This window comes from Ptychodera flava, chromosome 8 (assembly GCF_041260155.1).
Source record: "Ptychodera flava strain L36383 chromosome 8, AS_Pfla_20210202, whole genome shotgun sequence".
NCBI lineage: Eukaryota > Metazoa > Hemichordata > Enteropneusta > Ptychoderidae > Ptychodera > Ptychodera flava.
Genome location: NC_091935.1, coordinates 27189296 through 27204536, shown reverse-complemented (window position 1 = coordinate 27204536; position 15241 = coordinate 27189296). Strand labels below are relative to the sequence as shown.

At 37.0% G+C, this 15241-nt stretch overlaps 1 protein-coding gene across 4 annotated transcripts in view; it reads left to right on the top strand.

Annotated features, from left to right (window-relative positions):
* The window catches only part of LOC139138930 (leucine-rich repeat-containing protein 7-like), a 163547-nt gene extending 153572 nt beyond the window's left edge, over positions 1-9975 (top strand). For 3 of the 4 annotated variants that reach the window (XM_070707552.1, XM_070707551.1, XM_070707550.1), the window contains exons 21-22: positions 8161-8259; positions 8733-9975. In XM_070707552.1, the coding sequence (XP_070563653.1) occupies positions 8161-8259; positions 8733-8909 (276 nt within the window). In that variant the 3' untranslated portion in view covers positions 8910-9975. The remainder of the gene's footprint in view (positions 1-8160; positions 8260-8732) is intronic. The other variant, XM_070707553.1, reaches the window with a different exon arrangement.
* Positions 9976-15241: the final 5266 nt, after the last annotated feature.

Here is a 15241-nt window from a genome sequence, read left to right as displayed (position 1 = left end):
GTTTGTATGATATCGTCGCGTCGCCCGAGGTGGTCAGGCGACGTCGCCCGGAAAACCGACATGTCGGTTTTTAGGAGACGCGTCGCCCGTCGCTTGGACGAGTTGCCCCGTGTACACACCGCGTCGCGTCGCCTGAAGAAACCTTTGACATCTACTCATGCGCAGAACAGTGATCCTGATTGCGCTCATCGATTGTAACTTGTTAGCACATATAAATTTACAAAACTCGAACAGAAAATATACTATAAACTGTAAAAAAATCAACCAATCAATAATTCAATCAATCTATAGACAAATCCAAAAAATATCCACCCTCTCTATCAATTCTACTTCAATCTTCGGTAAACTGGTGAATAACCGCTTCAATACGGCCAGTTTTCAATCGGCCAGTTTTCAATATTAGATAAACTGCTGAATGATAATTTCTCCTGAGGCGCCATCAATATTCTCCGTTGTCCTTATATATGGACTGATATTTACACGTATCGAACGCATCGATCAGGTCGGGACGACACAGAGAATACAATCAGCCTGACGAAAGACAATGTGGAAGTAAAACTTTCTGACTAATATAAGCTCGAGCGTCGCCACGTCATCGTGATATAAGTATTTTCCTCTTAGGCCTATACATAAAAAAAAATCAATTAATCGAAATTATTTCATCCCTAATTTACCGACGAGCACATATAGACATGCCAGGGTCCAATAGATTGTACACCAAAACGGACAATTTGCGAGATGTTTTGCGAAACGACGAATGTATCAAGTGTCATTTTGCTTGCGCCTATACACAAGGTCATTCTCACCACGAGGAGGGATAACTACTAAAGAGGATACAAATGGCAGTAACCATAAACAAAATTGCGAAACGTTTTCCCAATTTCACAGAATTTCACACGGTTCAGATTTTTGGACAAGTGTCTGTCCTTCAACTGAATGTTAGTAAATCCGAAGCACTATGGCTCGGTTTATGGAAAAATAGACGCGACACTTCGGCTGGTTTGAAATTGGAATCTTCATCAAAAAATTATTAGGGATTTACTTTGGTTACGACCGTTTAAGACTTCTATTTAACTGGGAGGGAAAAAAATCGAAAGGCTTTAGACCGTTTTGAAACTTAGCGTAAGCTAAGTCTGTATGGTAAAATCACTATCATCTAATTAGTAGCTCTTCTAAAACTGTTTTACGTATTGTTAATTCTTGGTGCTTTTGATGAACTTTTGAAGCCGATCAATCAAGTAATTTTCAAGTTTTTTTATGGAATAATGGGCCTGACAGAATAAAAAGACTCACATTGCTTGGAACTTACGAACTTGGAAGGCTCAAGATGCCCGACATCTTTGCCCTCCATGATGCATTCTATGCTTCATGGATTCGTAGCCTGTGCGATTCAACGATCGCTCGCTGGTAAGCTGAAATTGCTAGAATAATGAACATATGACCTATCGTACGACAATATTTTGTACCCGTTAATCTTAACCATGAGCTGATAATTTGCATTTTAATAACTTAATATATTTTTATTAATTCAAATTTTATTCGGAGCGTATTTCAAAGTTCCCTAGAATAAAATATGCCATCATTCACACGATTGTCACTTCGGGTTATGTGTTATAAGAACTTTTGGCTAACCTAAAAATATCTAAGTTATATTTTTATTTATTTAAAAACTATGTCCTTATTTGGTGCATTAATGATGACTGATACGCATATTCCAGGACGGGCTTTAATCGATACGTGACCGATATTTCTGTCATTGAACGCATTTGACGACACCCGTCCCTAAACACTACACCGTTGCATCGCACCATGATCTGTCACTAAGTATTCATCATTTTTGTGTCGCAGAACAGCTAATACTCATGGCTTTTACATGTCTGAAATGCACCGAAAATGCCACAAAATGACACCATTTCAATAGCCAAATTTTCAAGTTTCTACAATGCAAGGCCGCGGCCGGCGTGACCACCCTCCTCATGACCACAAGCTATAGCCTTTTTACAGTGTCGCGGAAAATTTGATTTTGAAATTTCTCATTATGATTTTAGCTTATTGCTGTTTCACTGTGCCGTAAAATTTTAATCTTTAGATAAAATTAAATCACATCATTGTCAGTACAGAGAATTTGTGACGTTATTCCCAAGATAATTACTGATAAAATATCCCAATGTCTCGTATTGTGGCCTCAGATGTTTTATAAATTCCCTGGTAATGCCAAAACTATTAACCAAAAATAGTGTACCCCCTCCAGGACCATCATGGACTCAAGTAAACTTTTCACTATAGTGTACTCGGCTTTTATAAAGTTTTCTTTCGTCCATTATGGCCCGGAGGGGGAATACCATTTTCCCGTTAATATTGAATTATTAATAATTCTTAGAAAATAATAATTATCACTTTTATATATGTTCTGGCATTAAAATCAAGACGGGAGGTTCATGAATTTAGAGGAAGGCCACAATTTCGTATGCAAGTTTGGAGGAGAGTCACAATTTTCAAGGCAACCAGTTAACATTTCAATCGCATCACCCTGCTTCTGTTAATTCTGTCCTTACCCTATGTTACCAATCAAGCATACCCGTGAAGCCATCTCGACATGACAAACATGTCTCTATAAGAATATTCGAAATAATTCTAGCTGTACAATTATTTAGTTGGAGTTTTTATATGTTGATTATCACGACACATTTAGTAACTTAAAGATTTTTCGAAAATATCCTCATTAATCCGATCTGTAGATTATTTAGTAGGAGTTTCCTTTAATACGACGATTTGAAATATTACTATTTCTGTGGTCGAGTCATATTGCGGTTTGCCACGATCTAGAGAGAACCGATTTGATAATGAGCCGCTACGAAACTCAGTCCGCTCTTCAAGCATGCGCGCCGTAATCTTTTGCAAGGAAACTAGCGACAAGTTGCCTAACGAGTTGCCTCGTGTAACTGTTCCAGTCGCGTCGCTTGATGCGTTGCCTACCGCGTTGCTCATCGTGTTGCTCGGCGAGTTGCCTCGTGTAACTCGGCCTTAAGAGATTACGGCCAGCATCCGCGCGCCACGAATAATCATAGATCCTAGTACTGAACTTTTTCCCCCCCAAAAGTAAAAGTTTGGTTTCAGTTTTGTGAGACTGGGAATATCCATAAGACGAACGATGGTCATCGATATCACACGATGAATCTCTTAGTTTGTGTTTAGAAGTTGAGAGGTCACCGCCCTCCATGGTTTGTCGAACGCATTCAAATTTAAGCGAAGAAAATCATCGATCAGATTTTGACGTGTGCACGTGTTCTGAGGTTGACCTAGTTTGTAAGTGTGACAAGTTAATCAAAGTAGTCGAACGTGTGAAAATAGATACAGTGTTTCACATTCGTTGCACGCAAAGAGGTCAATAATCGTAAACAATTGTGGATCATACCATTTCTACTAGGGATTACTACTACTGTTACGTTTGTGAATGCAACAAATTTACGCGAAGAAAATCATCAGATTTTTGTATCAAAGCGAAAAAACCTGAAAAGTAATGATGTACATTAAATAAAAAAATAATGAAACAGAGTTATTTTTTACCTTCTCGTGTCTATTTATAGACAGAGAAGGTATTAGAGTTGAAAACCAATATGCTGCTGTCAAGAACTTCCGTCTGTCAAGACTTCCGTCTGTCAAGATCCGTTGAGGTCATGCCATTGTGATGGGTCATATCATAAACTGGTGGGGGTGTTCATGGCTCAGGTTGAGGTGTGGGAGAACGATTTTGAGCTGTGACAAAAATCAAAAGGGACTTAGCGGCATAGCCACAGTGTTAAGCCTTTCTCCAAGGTTTCTTAGTTGACTACAATCTATTACAGACTACTGAGCTGACGTTAGGGGTACTCACTTTGTGTTTGCTCACTCTGTGTGCGCTAGTGTTTGGTACTGAGTTGCGTGGATACCCCCTCATGGCCTCACGTGATCTGGGCCTGTTGCATAATCTGCAGAGATGATCATATGCCTCCGAGTCTGAAAAACTGTCATTGTGTAAGCCTGTCGGCATTTTCCTTGCATTTTTTCTCATTTAATTTTGCAAAATATCGGCGAGTACCTCAACATTTCAAGATAACCCTTTCTCCCAATCGTTTCCTGGAGTTTCAGAGTCATATGAACGAAAATGAGTGAAAGTTTTAGACAGGAAAATCAGACGTCGGCCATGTTCAATGTTTACAGTACAATCAGAAGTTTACGTGGAGGAATTAACCAACAAACACAGGAGTGTTCATGATGCCCGCCCTCTAGAGGCAGACCCTCCTATATGAAGTACCACATTTGATGCTTGTGGAAAGCTTGACCACACAATGGAGCATTTAAACTTTTAGAAAATGACAAACTGAATAAGAAGTATTCAGAAAATGTCAAATACTGAGGAAAAATGCGCAAATATTCAAAATAAACAGGTTAACTGATTTGTCAGCTATAAAAACAATGAAATGTTTATGATCAAAAGTTTTTGAGATGCGCACATTTTAACAAATACAGAAATTATTAACATTATAAATATAAGACCAAACTATTTTTTCAGGGATGGGACAGGTTGGAAATGAGGGGTGAGAGACAAAGGCACTCCTATTGCTGCATGTGGATGCAGCCACACCATTTCATTTACAGCATACTTATTCACTGTGTTGTGTTCAAGTTCCATATTGTACTGACTGTCATACAAGGATAACATAAGCAAATCAAATCAAATTAGAAAAGGATCAATGCTGTTGTGTGGATTTTGCTGAACATGGCTGATATTTCGCCCTATATATTTGGTATCCAGCAAAGGCATATTTTGATGTAAAGTCAAAATTAACACTACATTGCTGACAATATATTTTACCGTTTCCGCATGAATTTTTCTTTTTTAAATTATAGTATATTAGTACTTCAAACAGATTAACAGTTATCGTGATGTCAACCCATAATTTTACATCACAAAGACTGTAATTCTGCCAATTTTTTTTGTTTTTCAGTCATTTTATAAATTTTGCACTGCACAAGATGATTGAACAAATTGCAATGTTTGAATTTGTAAACTCAAAGAATAAAAATCCTTTGGTCACAAATTAAATTATTTTTTGAAAAGAAATTTACTCTTAAACACTTTTAGCATATATTCTTTACATGGTCATGTATTTCAAGGAAAATATGCCTATTAAAAACAGTAATTTCTTCACTTTCAATTTTTTTTCAATACTATGACAATTATCAGCCATGAGTATATACAACACAAGACCAGATAGGCGTTTTTCATCATTTCCACAGGACTCTTTGGAAAATCCATTAAAAACAGTTAAAAGTGACTGGAAATGATCACTTGGTATACATTTAATTTACAGATGCCAGGTTGTGTATTTCACATGCACTCAGGTCAGTAAGGAAGTGCGTCATTACTATTTTGGACTGTTAATTCTTATTTCTGAATTGTTTAACTTTTTTCCACATTGAACTATCTTTAAGCAGTTTATACTGTAGCTTAGAATTTTTTTAATTGATGTATTTAATCATCTTTGGGTTCTTTGGGTCCATATCCCACCTCATACCCCTACATCATCAACTATTTACCAACAACTCCATGCCAACAACCAATTACCTGACCTGGCCACACATTAGAGAAGGTACAGCGTCATTGACGGTATTTTTTATTTCATGATCCCCATCGTGCAGAATGGAAAATTCCTGGCTCCTGCTTCATCTGTCAATCATTGTCGGCATTGTGTGGCAAACTCTAACGTTGACTTTGCGTTCTTCTGGATCATTCCACCTGCATTTTAGTAGCATAAATAGGGGGATACGGACATATATCGCCGAAGTAATTATCTTAGAAGTGTAACTTATTTTATTTTGTACGCTATATAAAACTTTTTGACCTTTGCGTAGGTAAATTTTTTCAAGGGGAGTCAAGTTGAAATGCCGTAGACAAAAGTTGAGATGAAATTTAAAATTCTTAATAACGGCCCACCCCCAAATAACCGCCCATGGGCGGTTTTTCGAGTGGGCATACTCTCAGAAAAATCCGGTATATATATATATATATATATATATATATATATATATATATATATATATATATATATATATATATATATATATATATATATATATATATATATATAATATATATATATATATATATATATAATTAGGGGTTATTACACGAAGTTTGGGCGATACCGCGTCGTATTCGAGTGATGTGTCCGTATTTTGACGAGTTGCGCAGCAACGAGTCAAAATACGGACACATCACGAGAATACGACGCGGTATCGCCCTAACTTCGTGTAATAACCCCTTTATCATACATGCATGCTTTGGTTATGACTGTTTTCCTACAGACGCTCCGAAATTAGCGACGAAATCAACTTGAAAACGACCTTGCTTCCTCCAGGCTGTACTTATAAAAAGTTGGTTGCTAAGGAGTGATGACAACCGTATCACTTCTTGATATTATTCCGCTATTGGGCCATTCCACTGCAAAGGAGGGTTTATGGAGCACTTTTAAAGCAATCAATTTAAATATTACGATGTCGACACAGGTTTTCACAATTTGAAGAAGATTTAGTTTTAGTTTTAAAATGACGGTTTAGTTTTAGTTTAAAATGACGGTGGATGTAAAACATAGGCGGGAGTTCATAAAATGGGTGTGTTTTCGTGTTTTAATACATAACCTCATCCCTGCGTGAAAGTTATGAGGCCGCCAAAATCGGGTCAAAATACTCGCGCGCTCAAACTCTTGTCGAGTATGACATGTATGAACAGCTGAGAGCACAGAGCAAGCAGCTCTGCGACATCTATGAATGCACATACAGTAGATATAATACCCGTACCAGTCAGTTTATCTCGAAGAATTATACATGTTCCCAGACGTCAAATATGCCGAATTTACCATCTCAGTAAGCGGATTAGTGAAAACATGAAGTGAGTACACTGTAAGCTCTAGTGTCGTAACCCGTTCGTGATTTTGTTGCTGTACGAATAAAAGTACATTTCAAAGGTATTTCCGTCGTCTGCTCGTAAATTTTCCTTCCTGGCTTGCCTAAATAGAACTAAACTTCCTTTAACAACCGAAGCGAAAGTTTGACTTTCCCTAGATGGCACATTGTATCTGAAACCCGCACCGCATCGGTGCCACCAGACATGATCATTCGGATCATGACCTGTGAACTGACAGGTACAAATCGGAAATATCATGTGCACCTTCAACCTTGTCTGTCGCGAGTATTTTCAGTGCGGTTGGCTCATTTACGACTGTAAACGATGTAATTCACCGCCCAGATACTTTAAGCTCATCAACAGGAAACTTGTCGTAATGCTATTCTATCATGATGCTCTGTCAACCGATATCTTTACGTGTAATGATACATCCATGGTGTAATCTTCAGCAGCGTAGACGACACGAAAACACTGCACCGTGCACCGCCAGGTGTCGGCAAATTATACAAATGTTCAATACGTTTGTTTGTATGTTTTTGGTACAACTGTACTTGTGCCTAAGTGCAATGCCCATGAAGTGACTGCAAACAACAGAATTTGACCATAATCATAATGACGTTTCGGATTGTCATTTGTCTTATTCGCTCAGCTGTTTTATATGTACATATACCAACGAAGGTCATGCATACAGCGAAGGTCACGCGTCCGCGTCGCTGTAAGTAGTTCGGTTACAGTGAAAATATAATTCGTATTTTCACTAGTTAAAATATGGGCTCATATCAGTACCGTCTGAACAATAGAAGAATGGCAATACAGGCATAGCATGTATGATAAATATATATATTGTATATATATATCATATATCACATTTGTGTTTAATATTTGGCTCAGTCCTGCCCATTAGAGATGTACCATCTGCTTATATACTGCTATCCTTCCCCTGTGACACAACCTTTGTGCACAGATTCTGTTTACATGGAAACTTGTCTCTATTGTAGTATAGTCATTTTAATCAACAGCTCTTTCATACAGCCTATGTATGCTGTATGCAGTAGTCAGTAATAATATCAACATCATGACAAGACATATCATGTCAGTTGTTAACAGTAGACTGTAGTAGTGTTTTCCATCACCAAGTCCTCAGTTGCTCATTTAAATATGCAGTCACATCTTGTGATCTGACAATGACAATTTGTACTCTTTATCTATTGCAGAGAACACTGGAATTTACAATATCCAAAAATCCAGGCTTAGGTTTCAGTATTGCTGGAGGTATAGGATCACAGGGTAATCCATTCAGACCCAATGACATGGTAAGTCCATATGTCTGTGGACTGTATCATGCAGAATGCAGTTTCTTACAAATTTCACCTTTACAAATACATCGCATTGTCATTTAGCTAGTCTACAGTATACTTCTCTTGCTTCTTCACATAGTCCACCATCCTTGTGTACTCCATCCTATCTGACAATTTCTTTTGTTGTAATGACCATATGAAAAAGCCGTGACCATCAAGATGATATTTTACAATTTTTCAGAAGCGAGTTTCATAAATCATACTTTCTGAATGTATATGTATTCATAATGATTCATTTGGAATGATGATATTTGATTGTTTACTGCTTTCTTATTCGTTATGATCAAGGAATTCTAGAGTGTGTCTGTGATGAATTCCTTAATAATGCTCTTCGTCCTCATAAATTCCCTCTAGTTATCACAAGTTCTGGAGAGCACAGTTCTGGATGCCTCACCTAATCATTCCCATCATCATTCTGTTTTTCTCAGGGTATATTTGTCACCAGAATACAACCGGAAGGTCCCGCAGCTGGACTGATCCATCCCGGAGACAAGATCCTGGAGGTCAACGGAACTGATTTCATCGACATTGCCCACCAAGAAGCGGTGGCCATACTTAAGAACAGCAACCCTGTGACTTTGATCGTGAGTCGTGATGATAGGTAGGGGCTGGACACCAACTCCCTCAGAACATGGACTAACTTATAGACGGGAAAGAGAGGGGAAATAGAGGATTTGAAGTCATGATCCATGGAACTTTTTTAATATTCTTACATAGGGTGGAACAGCATCGACATGGCTAGTTGTGTTAACCATATATCTGTTGATTCCTGTGTTATGTACACACATGAATGTTAACAATGTAATTGATCTGGACAGTGTCTGTGCAACAAGGTACCGGGTGTCACTTTCCGTAATGCAGATAATGTATGCGATTTCTTGAGAGTCGCACATTTTATGCATTCACACAGTAGTTCTATGACAATGGTCCGTGTTGTTCTGGTGTCATAAATTAGCAGTACTGAAGGGGAAAAAATCAACTAACCAGTACCTTGTTTCTCACAAATTACCGATATTTGTAAATGTGGCTGTAATTATGATGTCCATAGGCTTGGTGTGTAGGCTTGAAAGACAATGTTCACAGTTCATCCTGGGTGCATAATTAAGTAGTTGTATAGACAATTTCACTTGAACTAGGGGTTCTTCTCAATCAGTGAGGAAGCAGACGTAATCACCCCTATCTTACTCAAAAGTAGTCTGGATGTGAGGTTTCTCTTGGGCGTAACAATTCATGTTGGACATATTCTTGTAATAATCTTTTTAACAATTTCAAGACATGATTATCAATGTTCCACTGATGTTTTGAATTCGTACATGGGAATATAATCGCGTTAAAAAAATGTCACAATGAAAAAGTTGAAATATTCAAAGGACCTATATGCAAGACACACGCTTTGTAGTTGAGATCCTGTCACTAATGTTTTATGCCTGTGAATTTGTCCATGACAAGCAAAATGTATGCCGTTATTAACAAACAAACAAACAAGCACAAAGTGTGGAGTAACTGTAACAACACTGTAAGAATTACATAGTGTTATGTCAACTTGTCAAGAAAATGAAAACCAAATTTTGTATTGAAACATTTTGTATTGATATCCCCAATGAAACTTTAATAAAAAAAAAACGCTCAAATATGCAAAATCATCAATGTTTGGTTGCCGCCCAACCTTACTGAACTTGATGATTCTCTGAGAAAACTTGCCTTAAAACATATCAAAGATGGAAAGACCAGTATTTATAATTTGTGAAAACTTATGCAATCATACAGAGGCTGGAGACAGGCTATTGTGATCAGAAAAGACATCATGTAGACAGCTGGTACCACCTCTATTTTCTTCATAGATGGTTCAATCCTACCTATGACGTGGCAGGTTGAAACCAAATTACATGGATAATAGGGGTGGTATGTTATTTGTACCCCAGAGAAGGTGTAATCATTGTCAATTTTTGCAATACGAAATTAAAAACCACCGTCAGTGCATTTTCTCTTGTGACGACAGCCTTTTCAAATATTCAATATTGCAAATTTTTTCTATTAGGAATTCATACAACTCTCCGGTGTTACGATAATCGTATGTCAGTGTGGTGTGATTTTAAGAATATGTCTCTGTAACAACGCTGACATGAGAGGAATTGAGAAGTATATTTTGTGTATTGACTGAAACAAGGGCACCTGCTCTAGGACCTTGCTTTTGAGACAAATCCATTTCAAATACTGATGCAATTGACACCTGGTCAATCTCTGACCGCAATTCCATTCTTGAACGAAAGTCATTTTTGTACTGACTTTGTCAATTTTGACACAAACATCCTTAACTTTTGTAAAACTTTCATGTCGTTTGTTTTTCTTTTCCAAAAAAAGTTCAAGTGTCTGTGTGTCCACACTTTCAAATCTTGCCATCAAAAGTAGGATCAAAAAATGAGAAAAAATATTGAGAATAAAATTTATAGTGTTAATATGATATGAAGAGTACACACTATGCATAATATTGACCATGAGTCCTTGCCCATGTAGAACAGCCAAAAGAGTTGTCAAATTTAACATCTAGTAGCTTACTGGTGAGTCACTATCATGATGGTTCAATTCAGTTCAATATGTCACTACCTTTGAGTTGTGAAAAGTAGTTTCATGAATGCCAAATGCCATCCACTTTTGATAAATATGAATCTAGCGGCCAAAGTAAGTTTCAAGTGGTATAAAATTCTGCATATGTTCCTAGTGATTATGAAATTTGTTATAGACGTAGTTTGATCAAAGTTACTGTTCAAAGTTAGTTGACATTTTGGCAAAATGTGCTGCCCCTCCGTTTCTTGGCTTTCTGATCAGATTCAAAGTCACTCAGTGTGTTCATGTAATGGTATCAAGTAGGAGAAGTCAAATTTTGCTTCAGAGAGTTCATACATGTAGAGATGTTCATTCATCGTAATTCTGACAACTTTAATGCAAGGATTTAAAGCATACTGTTTTTTGCACACACCAATGGTTTGTTTTTTTGAAGAGAATTTTGCCAAAGTACGTAACCCATTCCAGGATTCACACCAATCTCACTTGTGTTTCCCATTGTCAAACGTGAAGTTTAAGCAACAACAGGATGTTATCAAATAAATGTGTCTGATTTGCCATTGGTTTCACAGTGATAGAGTTTCCAGTTTGAGGTAAAAACTTTTTGTGTGGACGAGTTTCCAAGAACATGTACATGCAATTCGCCAAAAATCAGAGCATGCATCAGTGCAAACATCAATAAAAGACATTAAATGGTGCAGACAGTTTGTGGCAAAACTATTTTTCGTTTTCTTGCCTAGTGTTTGCCAGATCTGTAAAATTGAAATTGCATATTAAAGCAGTGTCGACAATTATCACTGACACTACATTCTGTGCTGGCAAATGGATCAACAAATTGTACATGCAAATCTCTCATGCCTCAACAGTTTAATCAGTGTAAGGTATGAGTGTAGACCTGTTGAAAGGGAATTTGGATTAACAGGTTAAAGTGGTTATGGCTACACTTAGCCAAATGTATAGAATGGCACCAATATTGATTATGATGTACAAGAATGCATTTGTGAAATATGACATGGTAATGCTTTGAAAAGGGTTGAATTAAAGCAAAAAGGGGCTGGTGACAGTCAAATGGGTTGATTTGCTATGAAAAAGGTTTCTAATCTGTACCATGATTTACTGTGAAAAAGAGCTGATGTGCCATGAAAGGTTGACATGTCATCAAAAGGGTTGATCTGCCGTGTAGAGAGGGCGATATACTGGGGAAAAGTTGAGATACCTTGAAAGAGCTGACATAATATGTAAAGGGTATGTGTACTGATGAGAAGGTTGACATACCATGAAAAGGGTGGATATATAATGAAATGGGTTGCATACCATGAAAAGGGTGGATATATAATAAAATGGGTTGCATACCTTGAAAAGGGTTTGCTTATCATGGCAGGGGGTGATGTACTGTAAAAAAGGTTTAGATACAATTAAAAACCTGACATGAAAAGGGTGTACGTACCATGAAAAGGGTTGATATACCATGAAATGGGTGGACATGTAGCACAAAGGTTTGCAACCATGAAAAGGGGGTTGTACATATTATCTCAAAGTGACTGACATGATGCATGATGCAGATTTGCTCAGAAAGTTGATAATCTGTGAAACACAATGACTTTCTCTCTATGACCTTCCTCTGACTGATGTATTAGGAAGAATGAAGTTAAAAAAACCCTGAACAATGTGGAAATATCTGTCCAATTAATTTTGTTTTCGCTGGTAGACTTAGTTGTAGTATCAGATAGATTTAAAGGCACACACAGAAAAAACTCGAGCACATTTCATTTCCAGATTCAACTGATAGTGCAAGATTATCCAAAATGTGACCAAGTTCACTGATAATGTACAATAGCTGTCGTGATTTGTTTTCCAAGTGTACAGATTCTAACTGTGTCACCATGGTGTGCTGTTTTCCATTACTGTAGCATAACAGCCCTGGGTGAGTTAGAAGCTAACCTACGCATGTAAACCAGTATAGTAGCACTATCAGATATGCATATCCTAGTAACTTATTTGTACAATGTATTTATACACTACGGACCGAAATGGACCAAGTTATATCCAATGCAGGGAAAGAAATAATATTGTCTATGAAATGTTGTAAATTTTTATCTCAGAATATTTTAATCCAAAAAAAAAAACTACTGTCAAATGAAGTATTACAGAGATCTAGGTGCTGTTGTATAGTCAATTGTAAAATTTCTAACTGTACTGTGCGTTTTTTCTTTCAATTATTGTGACTGAAAATCTCGTTCATTTCTCTTTGCACAGCGTCATTGTGTACTTGTCTGGTCACATGTTGTGCTGGCAACTGTCAGAGCTTATACAGTTATTTGTTGTTTACTTTCTAATCTTGTATAGTAACGATGTAAGAGATTTCACCGGCGTCAATTTCATCTGTTCAAGTGTCCATTTCTCTGCGGTGTGTGAATCCCACATCCTGTGTAAATAAAGCAAAAAAATGTTAATTTCTCGTATAATTTATTTTAGCCTTTAAACCTGTGGTTTAGAAGCCATGGATTTTATTATTACATGAAGAGAACAGAACATACTTTTTTACATGAGAAAAAGGAGTTTTCAAATACGTAGACAGCTGGTTATGCTCTAGAGGTAGAGTAGGGAAATTTGATAGTTTTCAGAAACCCAATTTCCGCAAAACCTTTGAACCTTTACATGCATCTAATTATCCTCAGTCCGCATCGATACAGATTTCTTTTGTAGGTTATTATATAACATAAAATAATTTTACTAGCTTCTTAATAATCAATTTTCTTTTCATTTTTAACTGCTAATTTTTTTTCGATGAAAGTTTGTTGGTTTACAACTTTGATGTAGTTACATAATGTCAGTTTCTCTCGTGCATTTTCCAATGACATACAGAGACTGTTGAAATGTTTACAAGTGTAATTTTAGTACGAGTGATTTCTTTCACAAAATTTACTTTCACGACGTAATTAATTGGCCCTGGTAGTTTCTTCCCAGCTGGGACTGGGCATTGCTTTGGGTAAATGATATGATAAAAGAAGACTTTTGGACTTTCCTTTCATGGGAGTATGATTCATAACTGTCGGTCATAAATTAATTTGGCCGATTTATTTCCCATGGAGCTGTAAGTTTTTTAAAAAGTAATTCGTTTCCATCGACAGTAATCACCACAGTGGTTTGTAGCTGGATTTTTTTTAATTATTCTGTATTTCCGGTTTTTTGTAGTATACAAATCAGAAGATTCATGAGATGTGATCTTTTTTTGCTGACTCGTCTTTGCCATTCTACATGAAATAAATGGAGAAATCACTTTACAGGCGACTTACAACCTAGTTTTCGTTGTCTTTTTTACCAGTGTCACCATCACTAGAAATGGTGTGGCTGTACCCATCAGTAACACGCAACTCTCATCACATACAGGACCACAGTTGTTGATGCAGTCTGTGTATATAGATCGTGAGGTATCACCTTGATCAAATTGTCAGTATTATCACTGTCCCTCCATAGTGGAGGGACGATGGATCGAAACGTGAAAAGGATACTAAGACTGCTTTTGCAGAAATGACACAGCACATAGGAAATGAGACTCAGTCAAGATGTATGTGGGTATATGCAAATTTATTCAGTGTATTGCGGTGCCCAGATACATGTGGTCTGATGTATAGCAAAGACTGAAAGTTGAGCTTCAGGCATTACATGGGACAAGCAGATCCACCACTTGAGGGCGCTATTGTCATTGCTTTCTTGTAACTTTGTCGCTGGACAAAATCTTTACCCCAGACAAATTGTGGTAGCTCTCCTCATCCTTACACAGCAAATAAAGTGACAAGAGGATGTGAGGAAACAAGGCACCCACAAGCCTCATATTGTCCTTTCTTTGATTAATATTCTGTATTAAAAATCATTAATTTTCATAGGGATTTAATTTCACTATTTTGATCTTCGAGACATTTCACTAGGATTTCACAGTTTTTGCCGGTTAAACAATAGATTCGATAGTTATTTCACATTTTCACTGGGATTTCAGCTGTTTCAGCGAATAAAGCAAAATTAAATCCAGGTGAATAATTAATGCTTATACAGTACTTTAAAGATTTTCTAGATTTCCATGGTATTGGTAATCTCTCCTTAAAGTGTGTAGTACTCTGCAAGATGGAATCATTTTGCTCTCACGAATGGTCCAATCAAGAAATGTTACCAGTATAAAACAGTGAATCAGTCAGCCACAAAACTCAGTATACTGTCAAACAATTCTATTACAGCTAACTTGACAATGCTAACATTTCTTTTAAAGTTTGATCTTCAAGGGAGAGGAGAGTATTTTCTTCATTTTTATGAGCCATTCAATTCAATGATACTCCAGAACAATCAATGACAAAAGATGTTGGCACAAACAGGCTAATGG